Source organism: Dryas octopetala, chromosome 4 (assembly GCF_963921425.1).
Source record: "Dryas octopetala chromosome 4, drDryOcto1.1, whole genome shotgun sequence".
Taxonomy (NCBI): domain Eukaryota; kingdom Viridiplantae; phylum Streptophyta; class Magnoliopsida; order Rosales; family Rosaceae; genus Dryas; species Dryas octopetala.
In genome coordinates, this window is record NC_141369.1 from 20,812,361 (window position 1) to 20,835,994 (window position 23,634).

The 23,634-nt window shown below is 37.7% G+C and overlaps 2 protein-coding genes and 2 pseudogenes across 4 annotated transcripts; 3 read left to right on the plus strand and 1 right to left on the minus strand.

The window, feature by feature from the left end:
• Positions 1 to 767: 767 nt before the first annotated feature.
• LOC147287995 (calcium-transporting ATPase 12, plasma membrane-type-like) lies at positions 768 to 8,726 on the plus strand (annotated as a pseudogene). The gene is made up of 2 exons (XR_015121921.1): positions 768 to 1,745; positions 5,603 to 8,726. The product of XR_015121921.1 is annotated as a calcium-transporting ATPase 12, plasma membrane-type-like (transcript).
• A 419-nt stretch (positions 8,727 to 9,145) lies between these two features.
• LOC147287996 (chlorophyll a-b binding protein 151, chloroplastic) lies at positions 9,146 to 10,587 on the plus strand. The gene is made up of 2 exons (XM_086241814.1): positions 9,146 to 9,362; positions 9,773 to 10,587. The coding sequence occupies exons 1-2, from the start codon at positions 9,217 to 9,219 to the stop codon at positions 10,422 to 10,424; spliced, it is 798 nt and encodes a 265-aa protein (XP_086097940.1). The 5' UTR covers positions 9,146 to 9,216; the 3' UTR covers positions 10,425 to 10,587.
• LOC147287997 (pentatricopeptide repeat-containing protein At5g66520 pseudogene) lies at positions 10,462 to 13,560 on the minus strand (annotated as a pseudogene). The gene is made up of 2 exons (XR_015121922.1): positions 11,319 to 13,560; positions 10,462 to 10,604 (listed from the first exon to the last, which is right to left on the minus strand). The product of XR_015121922.1 is annotated as a pentatricopeptide repeat-containing protein At5g66520 pseudogene (transcript).
• Positions 13,561 to 15,009: 1,449 nt separating this feature from the next.
• LOC147287998 (uncharacterized) lies at positions 15,010 to 19,424 on the plus strand. The gene is made up of 2 exons (XM_086241090.1): positions 15,010 to 18,295; positions 19,274 to 19,424. Exon 1 carries the CDS (start codon positions 15,180 to 15,182, stop codon positions 17,940 to 17,942), a length of 2,763 nt encoding a protein of 920 aa, XP_086097216.1. The 5' UTR covers positions 15,010 to 15,179; the 3' UTR covers positions 17,943 to 18,295; positions 19,274 to 19,424.
• Positions 19,425 to 23,634: the final 4,210 nt, after the last annotated feature.

Below are 23,634 nucleotides of genomic sequence, written 5' to 3' on the forward strand. Positions count from 1 at the left end.
CAACAGAGACCAAATTAAAATAAGGACCAAACTACATGACCAAAATGGTCATTTGCCCTAAATTTAAGGCTTTATTGCATAAATACTATCCAGACTATAAAGCATGTACACAAACATCATCCAAATTAAATTTTTTTACAATTTGCCATCCAATCTTTCAAAATATAGCTATTGTGGCACTACCATCCATTTTGAAAGATTGGATGACAATTTGTAAAAACTTTTAGTTTTGATGGTATTTACACGCAGGACTTATAGTCTGATGATACTTATGCAATAAAGCTTAAATTTAATTTATTAAGCAAGAGAAACGAAATGATAAGAATTTTGGACTTGTTTTTGATAGAAATCAACGACTCCGAAGTGCCTTCTTTTTCCTTGTTTCTAATTTTTTTTTTTTTCGTTTTGGTTACGTCTCCAGCCGCGTGCAAAGCGTGTAGCGTGGCACAAATTTTTGATCTCATGCACCTTCCACCAAAGTATTACCATAATTTCTTCAAGCTTTCTGTGTATGTTCAACGACTTCCCAAAAGAAAATGTTAAAGCAAAACGTAGGTGATGATAAGCTTATTATTATATATTGGAAATTAAATTAATCTCTGGGAAATTAATTTGTGCGGCATTTGCCAAAATATTTTCGATGTTTTTTTTTATTTTTTATTTTATATATATATGTACATTCTTCGAAGCTTCCCAACTGGCCAACTCTCTATAAAATCGATCCTGCTTCCCCTCTTCATTCTTCACCACATTCTTGCATAATTTGCATTTGAATCTATTTTTCTTTCTAATTATGTCTCCACACTAATTTCTCTCTCACTCTCTCTCTCTCTCTCTCTGATTTTGTAGTAGTTAGCAGTTAGCACAGCTAGTACAGATCGAAACGGCATATGTCGTTGGTGGTGCCAAACACGGACGATGGCTGCAACACTAGTGATCTGAGTGGTCTTACTACTGGTTTGCTCATTGAAACCGTCACTAATAGCGGCGGCCAATATGAGCAAATCAGCCCTCGGTGGCGCCGCGCTAAATATGCTATTGCACTTCTTATTGTCACTGCAGGCCGCAAGAAAACCACACCAATATCATCTCATCACAATCTCCATGCTGTTGCTGCTGATGATGATCAAGTGATTCAAGCCGGCCCTTATGCTCCTTTAGCATCAACACCACCACCACCAACACCACCGGCACCGGAAGCTGCCTCTGCGCCAAACACCGACGACAGCTGCAACAGTAGTACTACTAGCGTCACTGACCATGTCAGTGTTACTACTGCCTTGTGTACAGAAAGCGCCACCGCCAGTACTAGCGGCCAATATGAGCGGAGGAGCAAGAGGCACTGGCGGCGAATCAAGTATGTTGTTGTGAATGTAGGCGTTCTCATCAATATCTCGCGCAAGAAAACCAGATCATCACCGTCTGATGATCATCATCACCAAGCTCCTTGTGCTCCTTTTACGTCAACAGCACCACAACAACCACCGCCGCCGCCGCCACAGGCAGCTGCCTCTGCCGCCTCCGATGACCAACTGGCTATCAACGTTAACTCCTCCTCTGCAGGTCAACCCTCAGCCCACCATGCCATTGACATCGACATCCACGTTGACGTCGATGTCGACGTCCCTGTGGAGGAATGGTTTCCGAACAAGGTTGCTCGCGTTGTTAGAGACAAGGACTTGGATTTACTGCAAGCTCTTGGTGGTGTTGATGTTGTTTTGCATCAACTCAGATCTCACCTCGAGGTATTTAACACCTCGATCACTCGATCAGTACTTGATCTTCAAGTTTTTACTATATATATATATATATATATTTATAAATAATCACACACTCGTTACAGAGCACAGAATTTTTCACTCACCTAACTACTCTGACCACCAACAAAATAACGGTGAATTTAATAATCGGACCTTTATTTTTTAAGTCATCCTTAACGTTGATATATATATTCTGACCCTAATCTGTATTTCCATCCACTGGTCTCATTATTTGAATTAACCACAACAGTTTAATTTGCAGCCTGTTACGTCATAAACTACTTGCAGGATTGTGTAGTGTGAAATCATGTTTAAACTCAAACTTGGATTATTAACCAACTAGTTATTATTCTAGTAGTATATTTCTTAAAAAGAATAATCAAATTCGGGTCTCTCCCCAACTTCAGAAAATTTTTTAAAAAAAAGGAAAAAACACAAATCATTAACCAGTACTAGAAGCCTATTTATGTGTGACGGATGCTAATTAATTAGTAGGGGGAAATAGTGACTGTGTTAAAAATGAGATAATGTTTAATTGTCACAACACCCTTTTAAATTTAATTATGGGTAGTATATACTTGGGTCACCCCATCCCCCAAAACTACATGTTAGATATTGTAGGTTTATGATCTAAACCATTCATTTTTTAGATCACCTATTTAAGATCATCTCTGTAAAAAATTAACTCAATCGGAAATCATTTAATGATATAATTGTTATCGAATAAATGGACAGTTTGTATTTAAAGAGTGGTTTTTTGACCAAACCGTCCATTTATTCGATAACAGTTATATAACCAAACGATTTCTGATTGGGTTAATTTTTTGTAGAAATAATATTTAATAGATAATCTAAAAAATAAACGGTTCTAGTCCTGAGCTTGCATTGCTGAACAAGTAATTTTGAGGGATGGGGTGACCAAGTGGTACCTCCTGGGGGTGACCTAAGTACTGTCCTTTAATTATTAGAATTATTTAATATAATAACGATAAAAGTAGTACTTTTCTAATAATGGTTGACAAAGTCTACCAATAATAGTAGATTAGTGCTCATTGTTAAGGTGGAATTTCAAATAATGTCACAACTCCTATAAATTCATATTTGAGTTCATTTATTTACTACAAATAAAATATTAATATATCTACTACCACAACATTTGATATTCAATTTTAGAACATAAATTTAATATTCTTAACATTATTCATAATAGTGTAAACATATAGTGTCTAAATTTATAAATTCAAATTCATTAATTTATCATGTCGTGCTTACTAAGTTTTAAATTTTTTTTATTCTTGTTACCTACAAAACATACATCAAAGCGATTAATTAGAACATTTTACCATACTACAAGTCCACACAGGGCCTAACAAGTTGAAGACCCTTTGACCCAAAAAAAAAAAAAAAAGGTAGTTGAAGACCCAAATTTTAAATAAGGTTAAATATAAAAATGGTTCACAAACGTTACACTGATTTTCAATTTGGTACATTAACTATAAAAAGTTGTATTAAAGCAGTACAAAAGTTAACTTCTATCCGAAAATTAACGGAATTGATCACATGAAAATGTGATGAACAGACTGAAATGCCCTTGAAAATGTGATCACTTGTTGTGCACATGACCAGTTTCCGTTAAAGTTTTCGATGGAAGTTAACATTTGTACTGTTTTGGTACAACTTGAAAAATTCGTGGACCAAATTAACATTTTTTATAATTAATGGATCAAATTAAGATTTACTGCAAAGTTCATGTAACATTTTTGTATTTAACCATTTTAAATATGGTTGACACTTGACATATCCTTTAAAGTTGTGGGTCTGCTTTTTGTTCTTTTGCTAGGCTAATGTATATATTTGTGGGTTTCTTTTTAGGTTTATTTTCTATTTCACTCGTAACTTTTAATCTAACTTCATCCTCTTGAAGTTTATTTTGTATTATATTACTTTCTGAAACTAATTCTCGTATATCACTTTATCTTTTTTTTTTTTACAAACTTTGAAAATTAATTTAAAATAGCTATGGACTCAAAAAAAATACACAAAAAATTCTTACGGACTCGTCTTGATCAGTACTAAATTACCAATTTTCTATCCGAGTGTTTCTAGAAAATTAAAATACTCTAGACTCTTTGAAAATTCATAGGATAATCTCCCGAATTTCAAAAAATACGAGGTTTACACTATTGGTCTTCTAAACAATAACACTACCTTTCTTGTGAACACTTGCTACCCAAAAGACTTCTCAGTCTTAGAGGAAAATAAATTTTCCTCTATAAAATTAATTCTAGAATTTCCGTAAAGTCTAGGAAAAAATCTCTAAAACAGATTTTTGGTAATTTCTAAAATATTTTTGAGAATTCATTCGAGACTTTAAGGAAATTTTAGAATTTTTATAGAGGAAAATTTATTTTAATTTTCTGGAAATTCTTAGAGGGCAAAATGGTAATTTGACCCCATAGTAAATTAGAACTAGTCAAGACAAGTCCGTAAGAATTTTTCGTGTATTTTTCTAAGTCCAGAGCTATTTTTAATTAATTTTTAAAGTTTATAAAAATAAAAAGTAGGTAAAATAATACACGATAATTAATTTCAAGGAGTAATGTGATGTAAAATAAATCTTAATGGTAAAGTGAGACTTAAAGTTACTTTCAAGGTAAACTAGTAAGGCCCCGTTTGGGATTGCGGTGGAAGACCCAAAAGCTGCTGTGGATGACAATTCTCAATCACCTACAGCAGTTTTGATGTTTGGTAAAAAAATTAAAAACTGTTTTTTCCTACAATTCTCAACTCCCCACAACAAAAACAGAAAGCAGGTTTCTAGGTGTTTTTGAAAGCTGCAGTGAATCACAACAACAATGAATATTTTATTTTACCCATAATATCCTCATTGATTTCTATATTTTTTAATTTGTTTATTTTAAATTAAAAAATATGTCCATTGTTAGTTATATTTTATATTGTGATAATTAATTATGATATTTTATTTACACGATTAAAATTATAATATACCTAAAAAAATAATACACTTACTTATTTAATAATGTTGTTCTTAGAAAAATTAATGCTAATAAAAATTTGTAGCCAAAATTTAAAAAACAAGTAAAAAAACATTTTATTTTTACCAAATAAATAAGTGAAAGACACTTTTAGCATCATGTCTATTTTAGTAATTATACACAGTCACAGCACTTTTACATTAACATTTACCAAACACTTTGATACTGTTTTTTGCACTCACAGCACTTTTGAAAACATACTTTACCAAACACTTAGCTGCTTTACTTTACAGCTGACTTTACTTCACAGCTGTTTTACCTCACAGCTGTTTTTTCACACAGCAATACCAAACTGGATGTAAATAAGCCTTCTTATTCCTTTACATCCTTGATCCTCGTTCACCACACAGTCACACACTAATGGCAATTGACAAGGATACCCTCACTGCCTTATCACACTTTTTAAACTGGCTGTAAATAAGCCTTCTTATTCCTTTACATCCTTGATCCTCGTTCACCACACAGTCACACACTAATGGCAATTGACAAGGATACCCTCACTGCCTTATCACACTTTTTTCAGGGTAAACTAATAAATAAGCCTTCTTATTCCTTTACATCCTTGATCCTCGTTCACCACACAGTCACACACTAATGGCAATTGACAAGGATACCCTCACTGCCTTATCACACTTTTTTTTTTTTTTTTGGTGTGAAGCTTCATCAGTCACTATGTATAAACTATAACGCAAGTAAACTGCAATTTTTTCCTTAGAAATTATAGAACACATTTTACAACACTATAAGATATATGTTAAGCTTCATCACACTTGTTCTTTTGATCAGGCTGCTATACATGCTAATGGTGGTCATCAAGCTCCACAATCATGGAACACTAGCAACCCAGTTGGTGAAAAAGGTTTCTTATACTTATTATGGAAGGCTTGCAATAAATGTGCAATTTTGATTCTACTAATAACAGCCATTCCGTCATTTGCTATCGGATTCATAGAGCAAGGATTCAAAACTGGGTGGCACGACGGTGCTGCCATACTCCTTGCCGTTCTCATACTTGTTTCTGTCCCTTCAGTGGCGAACTACCTCCATGAGAGAAAGCTGGTGAGGAAGCACTTTCTGGAATGGAACAAGTTGGCGGTGAGTGTTGAAAGATCAAATGAGGAGGAACCTAAAAGGGTTACCATATCTGATGTTGTGGTGGGGGATATACTTCATTTGGAGAAAGGAGACCGTGTTCCGGTTGACGGGTTGTTCATGGATGGTGAAAACTTGGTTTTAGATGAGGTGTTGATCCCCAAAATTGATCGAGAAGGAAACCCATTTGTGTTGTCTGGTTCAAAGGTTGTTGAGGGCCGTGGTCGCATATTTGTGATATCTGTAGGTGCCAATACAGCACTGGCTGAGGTGCTGAGTTTGGTGACTCATGACCCTCAAAATGAGAAGAGGGTGTTACAAGCTTTGATGGACAAACCGTATGTTTGGATCGATTATCTTGCACTTTGCGGTGCTCTCCAGATTGCTCTTGTGGTGCTAATACGCGTAGCGATCTTCAGCAAGCATGACAACTACAATGACAGGCCAGAATTGAAAGGGGAAGTTTCAACCCTGACAAAGCTACTAGAGAAAATTTTCCTTGAACTTCAAGGAAGGATTCCAACCTTATCAAGTATTTTAGCAACAGTTGTCATTGGGATACAACAAGGGATGCCTATAGCAGTTACACTTGCCCTTGTTCAGTGGAAAAAGAAGATGGTCCAAAATCAGGCAGATCCTCAGAATCAATCGGCTTGTGTCATCATGGACCGTGTAACAGTCATGTGCATTGGAACAACTGGTGAGGGAATGTGTAGCCAAATGGAGGTTAAGGAATTTTGGATGGGGGAAAAGGATTTAAGCAATGAGGAAGGGATCTCTGAAACTAACCAAGTTGCTCGTGAAGTGCTGCATCACGGGATTTGTGCTATCCCAACAAAGGATTGTCTCATTTCTTGGCTGAAGAGCAGATGGGGTGCTGACATTGAGTTATTGGATCAAGAATTTGAGATTCTTGGGCAGAGAAAATTGAGCTCTAATGAGAAATGTAGTGGGATTTTAGTGAAGAAAATTGAGAATGATGAACCAATTCTGCAATTGCACTGGACTGGGGATGCAACAACAATACTAGACATGTGTTCCCATTATTATGATAACAGAGGGGAAACTCACATTATGGCAAACCAGAAGAGAATATTTAAGCAGGTGGTTAAGAATATGGAGGAGAAAGGTCTGAGATCCATTGCATATGCATACAAGAAAGCAGAAGTCCAGGAACTTTCAGAAGATGGGCTCTATTTGTTGGCACTTGTGGGTCTTAGAAGTCCATATCAAGAAGAGCTTTTATCAGTAGTTGAAGCTCTTAGAAATGCTGGAAAAAGCATCAAACTGATGTCAGGGGATGAGCTCTCAACAGTGATACCCAGGGCTTTAGAACTTGGAATCATTACCCCTGGTTCAAGGGACATGGCACTTAAAGGTGAAGCTTTCCGAAAGCTGACTCCCACGGAAAGGCTGAATGAGGTGGATAAGATCACAGTGATGGGAAGTTGCCTTCCTAAGGACATGTTTCTCATGGTGGAGTCCTTAAAGAAAAAAGGTCACATAGTTGCATACTATGGAGGGCTGACCATAAGCGACACAGCGACCTTAAAAGAAGCTGATGCTGGAATCACAAAGGATATCTGTAGCACTGAAATGGCCAAAGAGAATTCCGATATTATAATTAAAGATGGCTGTTTATTCACTTCCATTTTGGAGTCGAGTACATGTGCTTACCACAACATTCAGAAGTTCTATCAACTTCAGCTCACTGTTTGCATCTCCGGTTTATTTATTACCTTAGTAGCAACAATGCATTCAGGTCAGTCCCCAATAACAGCAATTCACTTTATTTGGGTGAACTTGATTATGTTCCCTCTTGGTAGCCTAATGATGGTAATGGAGTTTAAAGGCCCGGAACTGCTCACTCAAGGAGCACCGATGAGGACTCAGTTATTTATAACAAAAGTCATCTGGAGAAACATAGCAACTCAAGTTTCATACCAGGCCTCTGTCTTTCTGATCTTACACTTCATGGGAAATGTAGTACCAAGCATGGATGAAGGTGTACGGAATACCATGATTTTCAACACTTTCACCTTATGCCAGGTCGTTCATCTGTTCAATGCCATTAGCCTACTAAAGAAGGAAGTGCTAGAGGTTGTCCTGCACAGCAAATGGTTTTTGATGGCTTTGGGGGCTTTTTCGGTCATGCAGGTGGTGATTGTTGAGTTTGTAAACAAACTAGGCTTTGGTGTGAAGTTGAATGCACTGCAGTGGGCAACTTGTTGTCTTCTTGCTGCTCTTTCATGGGTGTTTGATTGGAGCATAGAATTCCTTTCAGCTGCCCTCAAAGCTGTTCTTCTGCAGTGGTGAATTCACACCAGGGGTTCTCGATCACGTCTGGGAAATTGTAAAGTAACCCTTTTTGCTGTGTGACTTTTCATTTTAGGCCATCTGTATTCAGGCCTTTGCTTTTGGTTGTTTTTTGGTTATGTTGTGTGACTTGTATCTCCTATGTGCATTTTGTTGGCTTGGCAGGTCTAATAAGTGAGTATTGTGGAACTGGAATTTGTGCATTTCTTGTTCCAATTAAGAGGACAAAGCCCAGTTCTACTCATCCTAACTTTTGGACCTTTCTACTGTATATTTTCCTTTATCCAATGAAAGTTCAACTTCCCATAAAAGAAGGTTATGCGTCTCCAATCATAAAAGATTTAGTTTCTTCCGTGAAAGCAATTCTTATACAGACCGCAAATCATCTTATTACACTGCTTGCATCTCCGGGTTACTAATTACCTTAGGAGCAACAATGCATTCAGGGGCGTCCCCATTAACAGCAATTCACTTGATTAAGGTGAACTTGATAATGTGCCTTCTTGGTGGCTTAATGTTAGTAATGGAGTTAAAAGGCCAGGAACTACTCACTCAAAGACCCAAAAAAAAAAAAAAAGGAACAGATCGAATTAGAGGTTGGAGTTTTTACCTTTTTTTGTTTATTCTCAGAGTTTTTTTACCTTAAGGAAAATTTTAGCTTTGATATGTAGACCTATTAAGTATTTGTCCACAATCCCAATTTAGATTTGTTCAAAGCTGGCATGAGCTTCTACAGTAGAAACTTATGTGGCCTGTATTCACCACCCACAAACATTGCACAAATGTGCCTGCCACATGGCTAATAGATAACCTCTCTCTTAGCCACATGGAAATCTAAATCCAATTGAGAACCAATAGAATGGTGCTGATGTGTAGATATCCTAATCCACAACATCTTTATCTTCCCATTATAACATCCCTGCTCTCTCCTAGTCTCAAACATCTTCATTGGCTGCAACACACCACCCCATTTCAAACAGGAAACCATAGCCATGGCAACCTCTGCAATCCAGCATTCAGCTTTTGCAGGCCAGACTGCTTTGAAGCAGACAAATGAGCTTGTCCGGAAGATTGGCGGCCTTGGTGGCGGCCGCATCACCATGCGGCGCACTGTTAAAAGCACCCCCCAAAGCATATGGTAAGTACTAAAATTTACCATGTAAAAATAGATATGGTCACTAATTCCTCTACATGATAAGCTATTGAAAACTAAAGTAGAGACATGGTTTAAACTGTTCTTGTAAATGCACTCACACAATTTTTCATGAGTAATAGATTTGTTCAACTGGTGGTGGACAACATAAAAAAAAAAAAAAAAAAAAGTTATTAGCATTTGAATGAATAATTATTAAATTACAATTAAAGAATCTTTAGCAATCTATTCTAGCTCAATGCATAAAATTGCGATGTTAAAGACCAAAATGGTCATATAGCATTAGGAAGTATATATACACTATACTCTATATGACTATATATCCATACATCATACCTTTAAAGCCAAGTCCTTGAGCTCATGCTAACCCACAGAACCTGTAACTGACAAAACAGGTACGGCCCAGACCGCCCAAAATACTTGGGGCCATTCTCCGAGCAAACTCCATCATACTTGACTGGTGAATTCCCTGGTGACTACGGATGGGACACTGCTGGGCTTTCCGCAGACCCTGAGACATTTGCCAAGAACCGTGAGCTTGAGGTGATCCACAGCCGATGGGCCATGCTTGGTGCACTGGGATGTGTCTTCCCAGAGGTCTTGTCAAAGAATGGCGTCAAGTTTGGTGAGGCAGTTTGGTTCAAGGCTGGATCTCAAATCTTCTCCGACGGTGGCCTTGATTATCTTGGCAACCCAAACCTCGTCCATGCCCAGAGCATCCTGGCAATCTGGGCTGTCCAGGTTGTGCTCATGGGATTTGTTGAAGGATACAGGGTTGGTGGAGGACCACTTGGTGAAGGACTGGACCCACTTTACCCTGGGGGGGCCTTTGACCCACTTGGACTGGCTGATGATCCTGAAGCATTTGCTGAACTGAAGGTGAAGGAACTTAAGAATGGGCGGCTGGCAATGTTCTCAATGTTTGGATTCTTTGTTCAGGCTATTGTAACTGGAAAGGGCCCAGTTGAGAACCTTTTCGACCACGTTGCTGATCCAGTGGCCAACAACGCATGGGCTTATGCCACCAACTTTGTCCCCGGAAAATGAATGGCTTTTCATCTGTAACATTACCAGAACTTCTTGCTTTTGTTGAGGTTTTCTTGCTGTGGACTCCATTAGTTCTCTTCTCATGTAATTTTACTAGAAGTAACTGCTTGTATTGAATTCACTGTATCCAGTAAGAACACCCAGCTCCTTTGCGCTTGATCTCCTTATTTGTCTAATGTGCTGCACATTCAAGAGTTCCTGTCAACAGATGCAAAGTTTTGCTGCAATATAGGTAAATCTAAACCATAAATAAAATAAATGGATGCTTTAACTACCAAAATAGAAGGAAAACAAAATTTGAAACCATATGATTATCAGATTAAGGTTTCTTCATCTTTCTCTATTCCTTAGGAAATTAAGTTCAATCAGCACATAAAGAGAATGCAGAAAACAATAAATTTGTTATCCAAAAAAAAAAAAAAAACACTAAATTTGAAAAGTTTTCTGCAAACTTTTACCAACTGAAAACTTTTGAAATGATGGGAATGGCTATTATCTCTCACTATAATCTCACTTTAATGAAGATTGCCTATTTTACTGGGGGCACCCAGTGTACGAGTCTTCTGTCAATGCGGGTGAAAGAAATAATGGGAAACGGCTATTATCTACACTATAATCTCAGTAAAATGAAGATTGCCTATATTGCTAGTGCATGAGTCTCTCGCCAATGCATAATCTTGGGAGGCCAAGACCTATGCAGCCTTATCCCTGTTACAAGAGAGGCTGTTTTCATGACTCAAAACCTGCCACCAAGTCACCCGAGACAAGTCATATAATTGCATCAAGAGTCAAGACACACCCACGAGACTGCCTATACTGCTACATAAATAAAATGAACACATAAAGAAATGCCTAAAATCAGAAGAAATTCTTTTTGATAAGAAGAAATGATACCAATGGCTGCTTCAATTTTAAGAGTGCACATAGAGGTAAAGGCATTCTAATGCTTCATGCTTGAGGAGATCAATGCAACCGTCAATGCCAGCCGGCAAACAAGTCAGTCACCAAAAATCTTTGCAAGAACATGACCCATTTGTGAAATGATGGAAACGGCTATCATCTCTCACAATAATCTCACGATTATAGACCTGGGATAGGAGTTTAGTGACAGAATGGCAATCATTGCAGACACGAAGATTCTTTATGATGCGAATAGGCCTCCCTGGTTCCAGATTAATAAGACCAAATGCAATAGCCAATCTCTCACTATGGTTTTCCAATTCAGCTTCCTTCTCTTTTTCCTCTTCAAGACACAACAAAACTTGGCTTGTGTCAGGAACATGTCCTGCGGATTTCAGTTTCTCTCTCATCTCACTCAACTTAGAATATATCTTCTTTGTCCGAGGATGTAATTTATCACCCACAATAAACTCATGAAGCACCCCCCTGTACTCTATGGAACTGCATCCTGGGTCCTTTTTGACTCCTCTTTTTCTCATCATTTCTCTTACCTGTGAAACTTTCTCCCACTGATCAGCTGCAGCATATACATTAGAAAGAAGAACATAACATCCAATAGTGTCTGGAGACACCTCAATCAAATGACGAGCTGCGTAATCACCAATTTCAACATGTCCATGGTTCCGCGCACCACTAAGTAAACTCATCCAAATTTCTTTGTTCGGTTTCATTGGCATACTCTCAATGACATTCTTTGCCTCATCCAGACAGCCAGCTCGACATAATATGTCTACAAAGCAACCATAGTGTTCAATTGTGGGTTCAATTTCATAATCATTTATCATCAGCTTGAAATAGTAACGACCAAGATCGACCAATCCCGCATGGCTACATGCATTCAAGACTCCGATAAAAGTTATAGCATGGGGCTGCAGTCCATTTTTGCGCATTTCAAGAAATAGCTCAAGAACACGATCAGCCATACCATGCATTCCTAAACCAACAATTATAGCAGTCCAATGCCCCAATTTCTTCCTGTCTATAGCTTGAAATATGGTCAAAGCACTCTCAATGCTTCCACACTTGGAATACATTTCTATTAACGATGTACCAAGCACACCATCTAAGTCAAAACCAGTTTTTACCATGAAAGAATGAATCCATTTCCCCTTACTTAGGATAGCTAATCCTGAAACAGCAGAAAGTGCATTGACTAATGTAGCAGGACTAGGCATAAGATCTTCTTCCAAAATTTCTTGAAACAACTCCACAGCTTCCATAAACCGCCCATTAAATTCATATCCTGCAATCATTGACTTCCAAGTTATTACATCTCTTGTTGGCATCTGACTGAATAATTCACCAGCCATCTCAAAATCTCCCGATTTCATGTACCCATTAATCATGGCATTCCAAGAAACCAAATTTCTATCCGGCATCCTATCAAATATCTCCCTAGCCATCTCTATCTTCCCACATTTCGATAATCCATCAACCAAAACAGTCCATGAAAAAGAATCCCTCTCCTGCATTTGCTCAAACAATTCCATTGCAACTTCAACCTCTCCACATCTCGCATACCCATCAAGCAAAGAATTCCAAGACACCAAATCTCTATCACGCATTTGGTCAAACGCTTTCCTAGCCAAAACAATCTCCCCACATTTCGAGTACAAATTGACCATACTGCTCTGCACAAACTTATCCAAACCAAGCCCAATTTTCAACACCAACCCATGAATCTGTTTCCCTTCCTCTATCGCACTTAACCGAGCACAACCCTTAATCACACACGGCAACGTAAAGTTATCCGGAACAAGTTCATGAAGCAATTGATAGAACAAACCAATGGCATCATTGGAACGTTGGTTTCCAACATAGCATTTGATAAGGACGTTCCAGGAAACCAAAGTGGGTTCTTGAATTTGATCGAAGACGGAGCGAGCATAGTCAAGATGGTTGATTTTGGGGTCTGCGTAGAGAGATAAGAAGCGGGAAGCTATTGAAGGGTGGTTGAAAGTGCCGGTTTTGAGGGATAGAGCGTGGAGTTGGGCTGCTTCTTGTTGGGTTTTACAGGTTCGGAGAAGGGATAAGCGGAGAGTTTGAGGAGAGACTAATGGTTGAAGGAGAGAGTGAGAAGGTGTGAGTTGAAGCATTGCTATGGCTTATGAGTTTTTGCAGGGACACTCTGCCAGTGGATCAGGTGGTGAATAATGGACGGTCGGTCAATGACTCAATGGTAAAAGGAGTTTACAAATATTTTGAGTATGTCTATATTGACCCACCTTTTCTACCAAGTTGATTCAGTTGACCCACAAAAGTTTTTCTAAACTTCCCACTTTGCTCATAGACAGTTAAACGCATAAAACAAAAAACTGAAAAAATATTATAAATAAATAAAAAAATCCAGCCAGACCCAGCTCACTAGGAATGGCAACAGGTACTACTAGCGAAGATGGGTATACTGTATACCATGTCCATACCCATAACCGAACTTATTTTTGACCTTCATTACCCGCCCCAATCCCCATTTTTTTTTCAATTTAGGGATTCCCTGTACTCGTATCCTCGGGAATGAGATCTCCATTCCCAATTGTCGAATCTGCCTTATTAGTTAAATAAATTTTGTTTCTTTTTTTTTATAAGTTTTTTAAAAAACAAATTTTACTTTAAGATAAAAATAAAAATTTCATATTTGACCAAAACAATAGGGCAAAACTTGTCCATAAATTCAAAATATATATTTTTATATTAATAATATTATAAAAAATAAAACAATCATATATGTATATTTAATTCAAGGGTTCATGAATGAAAATTGAAATATCATCATCATCTCGTACCCAATTAAAAATTTGTAAAAAGTACTTGAACTTTGTCTGTACCCAAATTTTCCCCCAATACCCGCCTTGTTCAGTTAAGGTACTCGTAGGTATCCAAACCCATAGTGTTTTTTTTTTGGCTATCCCTACACCGCACTTGATCAACACCCCAATTCCCACTCCTCCCTCTTTTTCGTTGGCCTCTCCCATCTCAACTCAATGCTTCTTTCTCTTTCTCTCTCGTTGCAAGGTCATCATTTTCTCTTTTCGTCTGGCAAGGGGAATGAGAAGAGAGAGAGAGAGAAGTGAAAGGAAAGAGAGAGCGAAGGAAAAAGAGGCAGGGAGAGAGAGGGGGAGGAGACTCACTATCGACAACGAAGAGGTCCAATGAAATCTGCATTTAGTTGCAAAGGGAGTGGGGTGGGGTTTCAGTGTATTATTTTTTTAGGGAGCAATTTTAAGGTCCTTCTAATTGGGTTATTTCATTAACTGCATTTTAGGGATATGACTAATTTGATATCTCAAACTAATAACATGATGATATCTATATTATTATACTTCATCACATAAAAAAATTTTCAAATTTTAATATATAAATTATCTCTTGAAATATCAAGTCAATCCTATACCTATTATAAGTAAGTTTTTCTAGAAAAATTAAAAGGGGAGGGAGTGTCAAGTGTGAGACTGTGAGGTGAGTGGGGTAATGTGAGAAAATTTGGGGTGCGTAGATAAATAGTAGCACTCAAAAGTTTTTACATTTTTTCTCGTCTTTTCCCCTCTTTTCATCTACGAGTAAAGTAACCCTAGATTACTTCACAGTCTAACGGACCTTCCCCTCTTCACAGCTCTTCTTCTACTTAGCTAAGCTATGGTTCTCCAATGACCACGTTCACCAACTCGGCGAGTCCACTCACCACCTTCGCCTACCAACCAAACCCTTTACTCAATCCCCAGGTCTCTGAAAACACACAAAAAACCCTAACTTCACCATCTTCTTCCACAACCCCTCAAGATGTCCACATAGCCCGAAATGTTAAAGCCCCTCAAAACCCCATCTCTCCTTCACCTCCAAACCATCCACACTCTATTGGGTTCCCACCATTTTCTCAAATTCTCATCAAGAACCAAACTTTTCACCCAATTCTACCATCCACCCTCCAATCCTTTAACAAACTTGGTCTCCAAAATCTGTGACCTTTTGTGTGACCCTCAATGGGAAAAGAACTCAGAGCTCAACTGCCTGAGCCTCGAGCTTAGAACCCATCACGTGTCAAATATTATTGAGACCCACAAGAACACAGACTCGGCGTTGAGATTCTTCTACTGGGTTTCTAAGAGACGTTCTTACAAGCACGATATGAACTGCTTCTCATCAATGCTGAATAGGCTTGTGCGCGAACAGCGTTTCGCTTCTGCAGACCATGTGAGGATTTTGATGATTAAAGCTTGTAGGAGCAAGGAAGAGCTTAAATGGGTAACCGATTATTTAAATGAAATGAATGAAAGTGGTTTTGTGTTTACATTGTACAGTTATAATACGCTTTTAATTCTGTTGGGCAAGTTTGAGATGGTTAGCATAGCTCAAAATGTGTATACTCAGATGCTAAACAGTGGGATTCGACCAAGTCTGTTGACATTTAATACAGTAATCAATATATTGTGTAAGAAGGGCAAGGTTCAGGAAGCAGAGTTGGTTTTGAGCAAGATTTTTCAGTTTGATATGTTGCCAGATGATTTTACTTATTCGTCGTTCATTCTTGGGCATTGTAGAAATGGTAACATGAATTTGGCATTTGAGGTTTTCGATCGGATGTTGAAGGAGGGTTGTGACCCGAATGTAATTACTTATTCAACTCTTATTAATGGGTTATGCAAAGAGGGGAGGGTGGATGAGGCACTGGATATGCTTGATGAAATGATAGAGAAAGAGATTGAACCCACTGTAAATACTTACACTCCCCCAATTACTGCTCTATGTGAGGCCAATCGACTGGTGGAAGCAATTGGGCTTTTCAGAAGCATGAGGAAGAGGGGTTGCGATCCTAATGTTCATACTTATACAGCCATGATCAGCGGATTGTCTCAGACAGGGAAACTTGAAGTTTCTATTGGACTCTATCACAAACTGCTGAACGATGGTTTAGTTCCAAGCAGGGTTACCTTCAACACATTGATAAATGAATTAAGTGAGGCAGGAAGATATGGCATGGCTCAGAAGATCTTTTATTGGATGGAGAGTCATGGTAACTTCGCAAATACCCAAACATATAATGTAATCATAAAAGTTTTCTGCTTGATGGGTGCAATTAGCAAGGCAATGGCTCTCTTAAGCAAAATGCTTAAAGTTGGACCGTCTCCAAATGCTATTACATATAACACACTCATTAATGGATACGTCAATGGGGGTAATTTAAACAATGCTGTGAGGTTATTGGATTTGATGAAAGGGAATGGATGTGAACCGAATGAATGGACTTATAACGAAGTTATTCTTGGGTTTTGCAAGATGGGCAAGTCTGAATTTGCATCTACTCTTTTCCATGAGATGGTAGAACAGAGCATTAGTCCAAATCAGGTTACTTACAATACTTTGATTGTTGGATACTGTACAGAGGGAAAGCTAGATGCTGCCTTGTCATTATTTGAGCGGATGGAGGAGAATGGTTGCTGTCCGAGTATTGAAACCTACAATGCCATTCTAAATGGTTTGTCTAAAGATGATCAGTTTCTTAAAGTCAAGGAATTATGTAAAAAAATGGAGGAACAAGGACTTGTACCAAATGTCATTACTCACACGTCTTTAATTAGTGGCCTCTGTAGGAATGGCAGTACTGACCTTGCATTCAAGATTTTCCATGAAATGAGAAATAGAGATTGCTTTCCGAACTTGTACACATATTCTTCACTCATTTTTGGGTTATGTCAAGAAGGCAAGGCAGAAGTTGCTGAGGGGTTAGTTAAAGAAATGGAGAGGGAAGGATTGGCTCCTGATGAGGTAACATTTACCACGCTTATTGATGGTTTTGTTATGCTTGGTAGGCTAGATCATGCATTCTTGCTTCTTAGGAGAATGGTTGATGTTGGCTGCAAACCCAACTACCAGACCTATAGTGTGTTGGTCAAAGGGTTGCAAAAGGAAAGTCAGTTGCTCACGGGAAAGGTTGTGGGCCTTGTGGCCCAACATGAAGCACTGTATAATTGCAGCTCTGATGAGAGATATAACTTTTTTGATTTATTGTGTACTCTCTTAGCTAGGATGTCAGAGAATGGATGTGAACCTACCGCTGATACCTATGGTATTTTAGTGAGAGGCTTGTGTGGAGAACGCAGATATGATGAAGCAGATCAGTTGGTAGAGCACATGAAAGAGAAAGGCCTGTGTCCTAATAAAGAGATTTATTTGTCTCTATTCTTTGCTCATTGTAAGAATTTAAAAGTGGACTCTGCTCTGAAAATCTTTGGCTTGATGGAAGATAGAGGCTTTGAGGTTCACTTATCAATTTATAAGGCACTTATTTGTGCACTCTGCAGGGCAAGTCGGGTGGAAGAAGCTGAAACTTTGTTCGAAAGCATGCTAGAGAAACAATGGAATACTGATGAGATTGTTTGGACCGTGTTAATTGATGGGTTACTGAAGGAAGGGCAATCAGATCTATGCATGAAGCTTCTTCATGTTATTCAATCTCAAAAATTCAGTTTCAGTTTCCAGACATATGTTATCTTGGCCCGAGAACTTTCTAAAGTAAACAAATCTATGGTGAATTTACAAATTGCTAGCAGATCGAGAGATTGAGGATGTATGGTGATCATGGTTTCCTTATACACATAAAGACACAAGCAATTCAGCAGTCTTCAAATGCAGCCTCAGTTTCCAGACATGTTATCTTGGCCCGAGAACTTGCTGAAGTAAAAAAATCTATGGTGAATTCTCAACTTGCTAACAGATCGAGAGATTAAGGATGTATGGTGATCATGATATTTTTATACACACGAGGACACAGGCTATTTTCCAGTCTTCAGAGGGAGAAAAAATAAGGAGATCTGTTAATGAGATCCAATTAACTAATCAAAACAACATTTTTTGTTGCCTGAGGTGTATATATTCTTCTGCTGTGACTATCTTGCAGCTTGATCATACAATAAATGGTAAGTGGTTTGCACTTTGAAACCTCATTAACATTTGTTTCTTTCTAAATATTTTCTTTGGTGTTTATCAGAATACTTTCAGTTCTGTTAGGTTTTGGTTGTTCTGATGGCCATATTTGTCCAATATTTCACCAAGAAAACTAGTCTAATGTCTACTAAGTTTGACATCCTATCTATTTAAAAGGGACAGGTTGGACATTCTTTTAGAAGAAGATAATTGTTTTCAGATAGAATTGACAGTCTGATCTACATGAAGTTGCTTCCTAAAGTAGGCATATAGTTTTGTTTAGCTAATTTATACATGAAAGATTTTTGCCATTTGTTTTAATTTCTTTTTGTGGGTGGGTTGACGGTTGGGTGCTCCACTGTGGGTATATTCTAGTAGTTAAAAATTTGGGGACTTGCTTACAAAGAAGAGAGGCAGCTGGGAACCGTGGTTGCCATATAACTTGATGAAGGTTTGTCTATAGTTGATATGACTTATGAGATACATTACATGTTTCTCGTGCATCCACACACGTAAAAGAACCAGCACACACATACACCGTAAGTGATTAAAAAAAATTACAGCTTGGCCATGTGAACAAAAGGTAGTAAATCCATGTGCAGGAATTGTCCAGTCACATTCCACATGCAAAATAGCTAGATATCCTAGGACTGAAATGATCGCTACTCTACCATTTTTGGACTTCTAAGAGTCAAAACAGTCCAAATGTGGTCATCTCATGGTCTATCTTCTTAAAATTAATCTTTTGTGTAGTCAAATTATGTATATTTCTCATTGATCAAAAGGGAAAGATTATATTGATGGATGTATGTGATCATCTAGGAGGCTTCTGAATGACATGGGTTGTCTTCTTTATGGTGCTCATTTGGCTGGTTTGTCATCGTTTTACATGCTTAGGTCATGTTTATGCTGGCATAATGTTAATAAAATGGAATTGAGGGCTATACATTCTTGGCATTGTGTGCTTGCAGGTGATGCAACTTGGATGTTCCCAGTGAAATGCTTCCTCTTTTATCTGTAACCTGTGACAAAAAGATGTTAAGGTACACCTTGTTTGATACTTATGTCGGATTATTTCGCGGTTGTATGCCTCATATGACTTTTCATTCATTGTATTCTTTTCTCCAACCTTATTCAACAAAGTATACTGAGTTTTTCAATAGTATATGTTAATCCTTATTTAGTAATGTTATTGTTCTTTTATAAAAAAAAATGGAGAAATGGAGTGAAATTAGAGAAATTGTTATGTGATAAAGTATAAAAGCATAGGTGTCATCATGTTATTGGATCGGGATATCAAATCAGCCATATTTTTGTTGTAGGGAAGTTTCTCTCTAAGGAGAATAGATAGAACTAATACTAAAAACTCAACACAATTTATTGTAGTTTTCATTTTAAACATACAGAATTATTTCCTTCATCTCTCCCTCTGCTCTTTCTTCTCCCTTTCCATCTCTTTCATTAATTTATTAAATGAAAAAACAAAAACAAAAACAAAAAAATGTAATCAAGTGACCCCTGAGCATTGCTTCATTCTGTATCAATATTGCGAGTAGACCATTATGTTGCTAATAATCAACAGGAAGTTATGCGCAGTTGCCACCTGATTTTGAAAAATGATGTCTATGATTTAGGATTCCAAGATAATTGATAAACAGATTACTGAACCAGATCACCACCTCTTGAATTTGCCGCAAGTTGTTTTAAGATGAACTAAGATGGTACAAGGATAGTCCCAAAGGTTAGAGCTATTCCTGTTTTTCAACTAGCCTGCCAAAGTTACCCTGGCATAGACATGTCAGAGACTTAAGAGGTACGACTGGGATGGTTGGGTTAGGATGGGTTCAGTTCAGCTATTTCTTTAGGTAAAAGTGAATAAGTGATAAAAGCCATCAATAAGAGAAAGCTTTAGCGGCGGATGAATAAAACAATACAATGGTCCACCATAGCAAGAGTTAGTCTTGACCTTTGCTGATTATGTGAAAAAGTTATGGACTGCTTTGACCACCATATGCATGATTTTTCCTTTTAAGCACCTTAGTATTCCAAAATTGGATAAAATGTAGCACTGTAAATCTATGCACTTGAGCCTTTTATTTTTTTCCCCCTTATCAGGGAGAGAGTCCAAGTCAGTGAGAAATTATGGTGTGAGCGTAACACTACGTGACAGTGTGATCAATTCATTAGAATTATAACATGTGCATAATTATTAATATATAAAATTATAAACCCTGAATTTATAAATCCATTGTTCATCAATGTTATAACACGTTGATTCAGTAATACTACGTGGTAATGTTACAATCACATATAATAATTTTTCCTAAGTTAAGGGTCTATATACAAATGAATATACCATCATGTGATTTTTATATTATTTTATTTATCTGTGTAAGTAAAAAGAATACATTGAACCAAAAGGAACAAGAAACAAAGGGAAACATCCCAAAACAACAAGAAGAAACCATGGTTGATTGGTTGTCAACATTATTATATCGAACTTCAGCAGTACCATTCAAAAGCAGCCTAACAACTCACACTATCATAATTTCAAGAGTGCAAGCATCTCTCAACTTTGTTCTTTTCTTTTGAAACGACACAATCAAAACTATTAGAATCTATTAACTTCTCTTTGGCTATGCAAAAGCAGCAAAAACATTATGGTTTCATAATGATAAAAGCCTTAAATTTGTTTGATTACTGTCCACCAAAATAATAAGTTACTCTAGTGATGGATGCCGAGGAAGTTGTGCGTCTCCTCGTCTAACTTCAGATGGAACTCTTGTGGAAGATGCAAAAGAGTTGATAGCTGTTTTTGAGTCGATTCGATGCCAGTTTCGTAGGCAAGAATGCAACTATGTAGCTCACATATTAGCTAGGCATGCTTTTGTCAATTTTGGTATTATTGTTTGGCTTGATGTTGACACAAGGCCACCTTGGCTCGTTGAGTTATTGTATGAGAGGACTTGTTTCATCATTAAATGAAATCCTCAGTTTGCCTCTCAAAAAAATAATGAAGGTCTTGCACAATACCTAGGAGGGGTTAAAAACCAAGTCACCGACACATGGGTCATTATATATATATGTCTGGACCAATGGCATTTTTAACAGTTTCTAACACTGCAATTCTCCAAATCAAACAAGTATAAATGCTTAAAGGGCTGTATTGTATTGTGCATAGATTCTCTCTTCCATTCCTCATTTACCTGTGGCAGTCTACTAGTTACAAGATGCCCAATATGTGAAAACTGAAAAAAAGTAACAGTTTGAAGGATACGGAATTACTGCTCTCAGTTTCGGAGTAATTGACTATATACAGTACTTAAAGATCTAAAAGACAAACAGAGATATACCCTATTAATATCAGCTGCACATACAAAGGACATGAAATATGCACAGCAAGGATTCCTTTCTATTCTGCCATGTGCAAGGGTCCCTTTAAACATCATCACTCCATATATATATATATATATATTCCTTCTGGTCCTTAGTCTTTTCTGATCAGCCCCACCTTCACTGCAAGAACTTCATTTTCAAAAGCCAAATAATTAGAAAGGCAAGTTTGAAAGCAGGTATAAAAGAATCAATCATCCTCCAAAGGCCACACAAGGATAAATCAGAGTCATCGATGCCAACAGAGTCTTAAAGACAACAAGACACAAGCATTACCTAACCATTGATTCCCCCAAGCTCCCTTCCAAATGCTACTTCCATTTTCATTTTGGACTCTCTCTTGCACTCTTCCTCTTTCAAAAAGTCCTTTTGCCTACCCATCCACCAACCCAAAGCCTTCTCTAGACTAGCCTTTAGACCCTTTGTCTTTGGATTTTTGTTGCACAGCAGCCGATTCTCATTTGTATTACATCATCCAAAATCAATAACAAAGACCCCAATTTGCATAGTTTAATGCCAAACAGAACACAAGCCACCTTCTATATAAACACATTCAGTGCATTTTGGCCCTTCAACACCATTTATAGCCAAAACCAGCAAAACACCACCAACCCTTCTTCAAACTCTTCTTTTTTAATGGGTAGGCAGCAGAGTTCTGACCCAACCATGGTTAGCTCCTCCATTGCACTCTTGCAAGAAAGGTTCAGACAGTTGCAGAAAGTGAAGGAGAGGAGGGAGGAGCAGCAGCTTCTGAAGGTGTTCTCAGAGACCGAAAGGGTTGCTTCCTCAACAAGGCATTTTGAGCCTGCAAAAATCTCCTTCCAATCTGATATGGTCCTTCCTCTTAGGCCAACCCCAGCAGATTCATCACTCTCTCTGGGGCTTAATTTGCAGACTAAACAAGTTGATTACTATGCCACAAAGATGCAACCATCCACAAACTCATGGCCCGACAATACAGCCACAGCTAGTGCTTCAAAAAATTTTGACAACTCAGACCTTGATACCTCTCTTCATCTGTAGACATATCCTACCTTCACTTTCTTTATGGCTTCTCCATGTTTCTTTTTTTCTTCTGTATGTAACACAAGCGGAGTATGTAAGTAATATGACTAATGTTTATTCATCTCAATAATGAAATAAATAAATAAAAGAAGGCATGGAGGATTAATATGATGCCTCTTCTTTTCATTTTTGGCCCTTTTCTTGGTTTTGATTAACAAAATTAACAAATCATGGGACTATAGAAAGATTTACAATCAAGAAATATGGGTTAGAGGTGATGGATTTCTAGTTTCTAATGTGTCCAATTTAAAAGGGGAAGAGGACTTTGAATGAACAAATTTGTTAATTTATCTCATAATTAATTAAGACGATTGATGATGAACTACTAATTTACAAGTCAAAACTAGGTTGCTTAAGAATGAGAGATTCTTCCATGAGGCATGTCTTATGGGGCATCCTCTTACAATGAGGTGACCTTATTGTGAAAGGATTTCCCGTAAACATGCTCCATTCGAGAATTAGTGCTTAGGAATTCATAACATTATTTTTTTTTTTTTCGAGAGAGGGTAACATTATTCATGGGAAAGACCATGTTAATACTGATAAATTCTTTAAGAGCACAAGATAAATTTTTAGGTGGAAGAGTAGTTTATTATCCCAAACAAAATAAATTTAAAAATTAGAACACCCAAAATATGTTACTAATAAGGGTGAGAATTTCCACCGAAATACCGGAATACCGATCGAATCGAATCGAATCGATTGGTTGGTCGAAATATCTCAGTTTCGGCGATTAATCGGTATCTGATCGGTATTTGATACCAACCGACACTTGTCGGAGTCGAATGCGACTATGGTTCTTGGAGCTGATATACCGACCGACTCTCCCTCATCACTCTCTCAGTCTCTTGAATCTCCCTCTGCACTCTCAGTC

Excerpts from the sequence above, each read along its gene's own strand:
- LOC147287996 (XM_086241814.1), top strand. The coding sequence starts at position 9,217 with ATGGCAACCTCTGCAATCCAGCATTCAGCTTTTGCAGGCCAGACTGCT. Across the intron at positions 9,363-9,772 it reads AGCACCCCCCAAAGCATATG|GTACGGCCCAGACCGCCCAA; the intron begins GTAAGTACTAAA and ends CTGACAAAACAG.
- LOC147287998 (XM_086241090.1), top strand. The coding sequence starts at position 15,180 with ATGTTAAAGCCCCTCAAAACCCCATCTCTCCTTCACCTCCAAACCATC.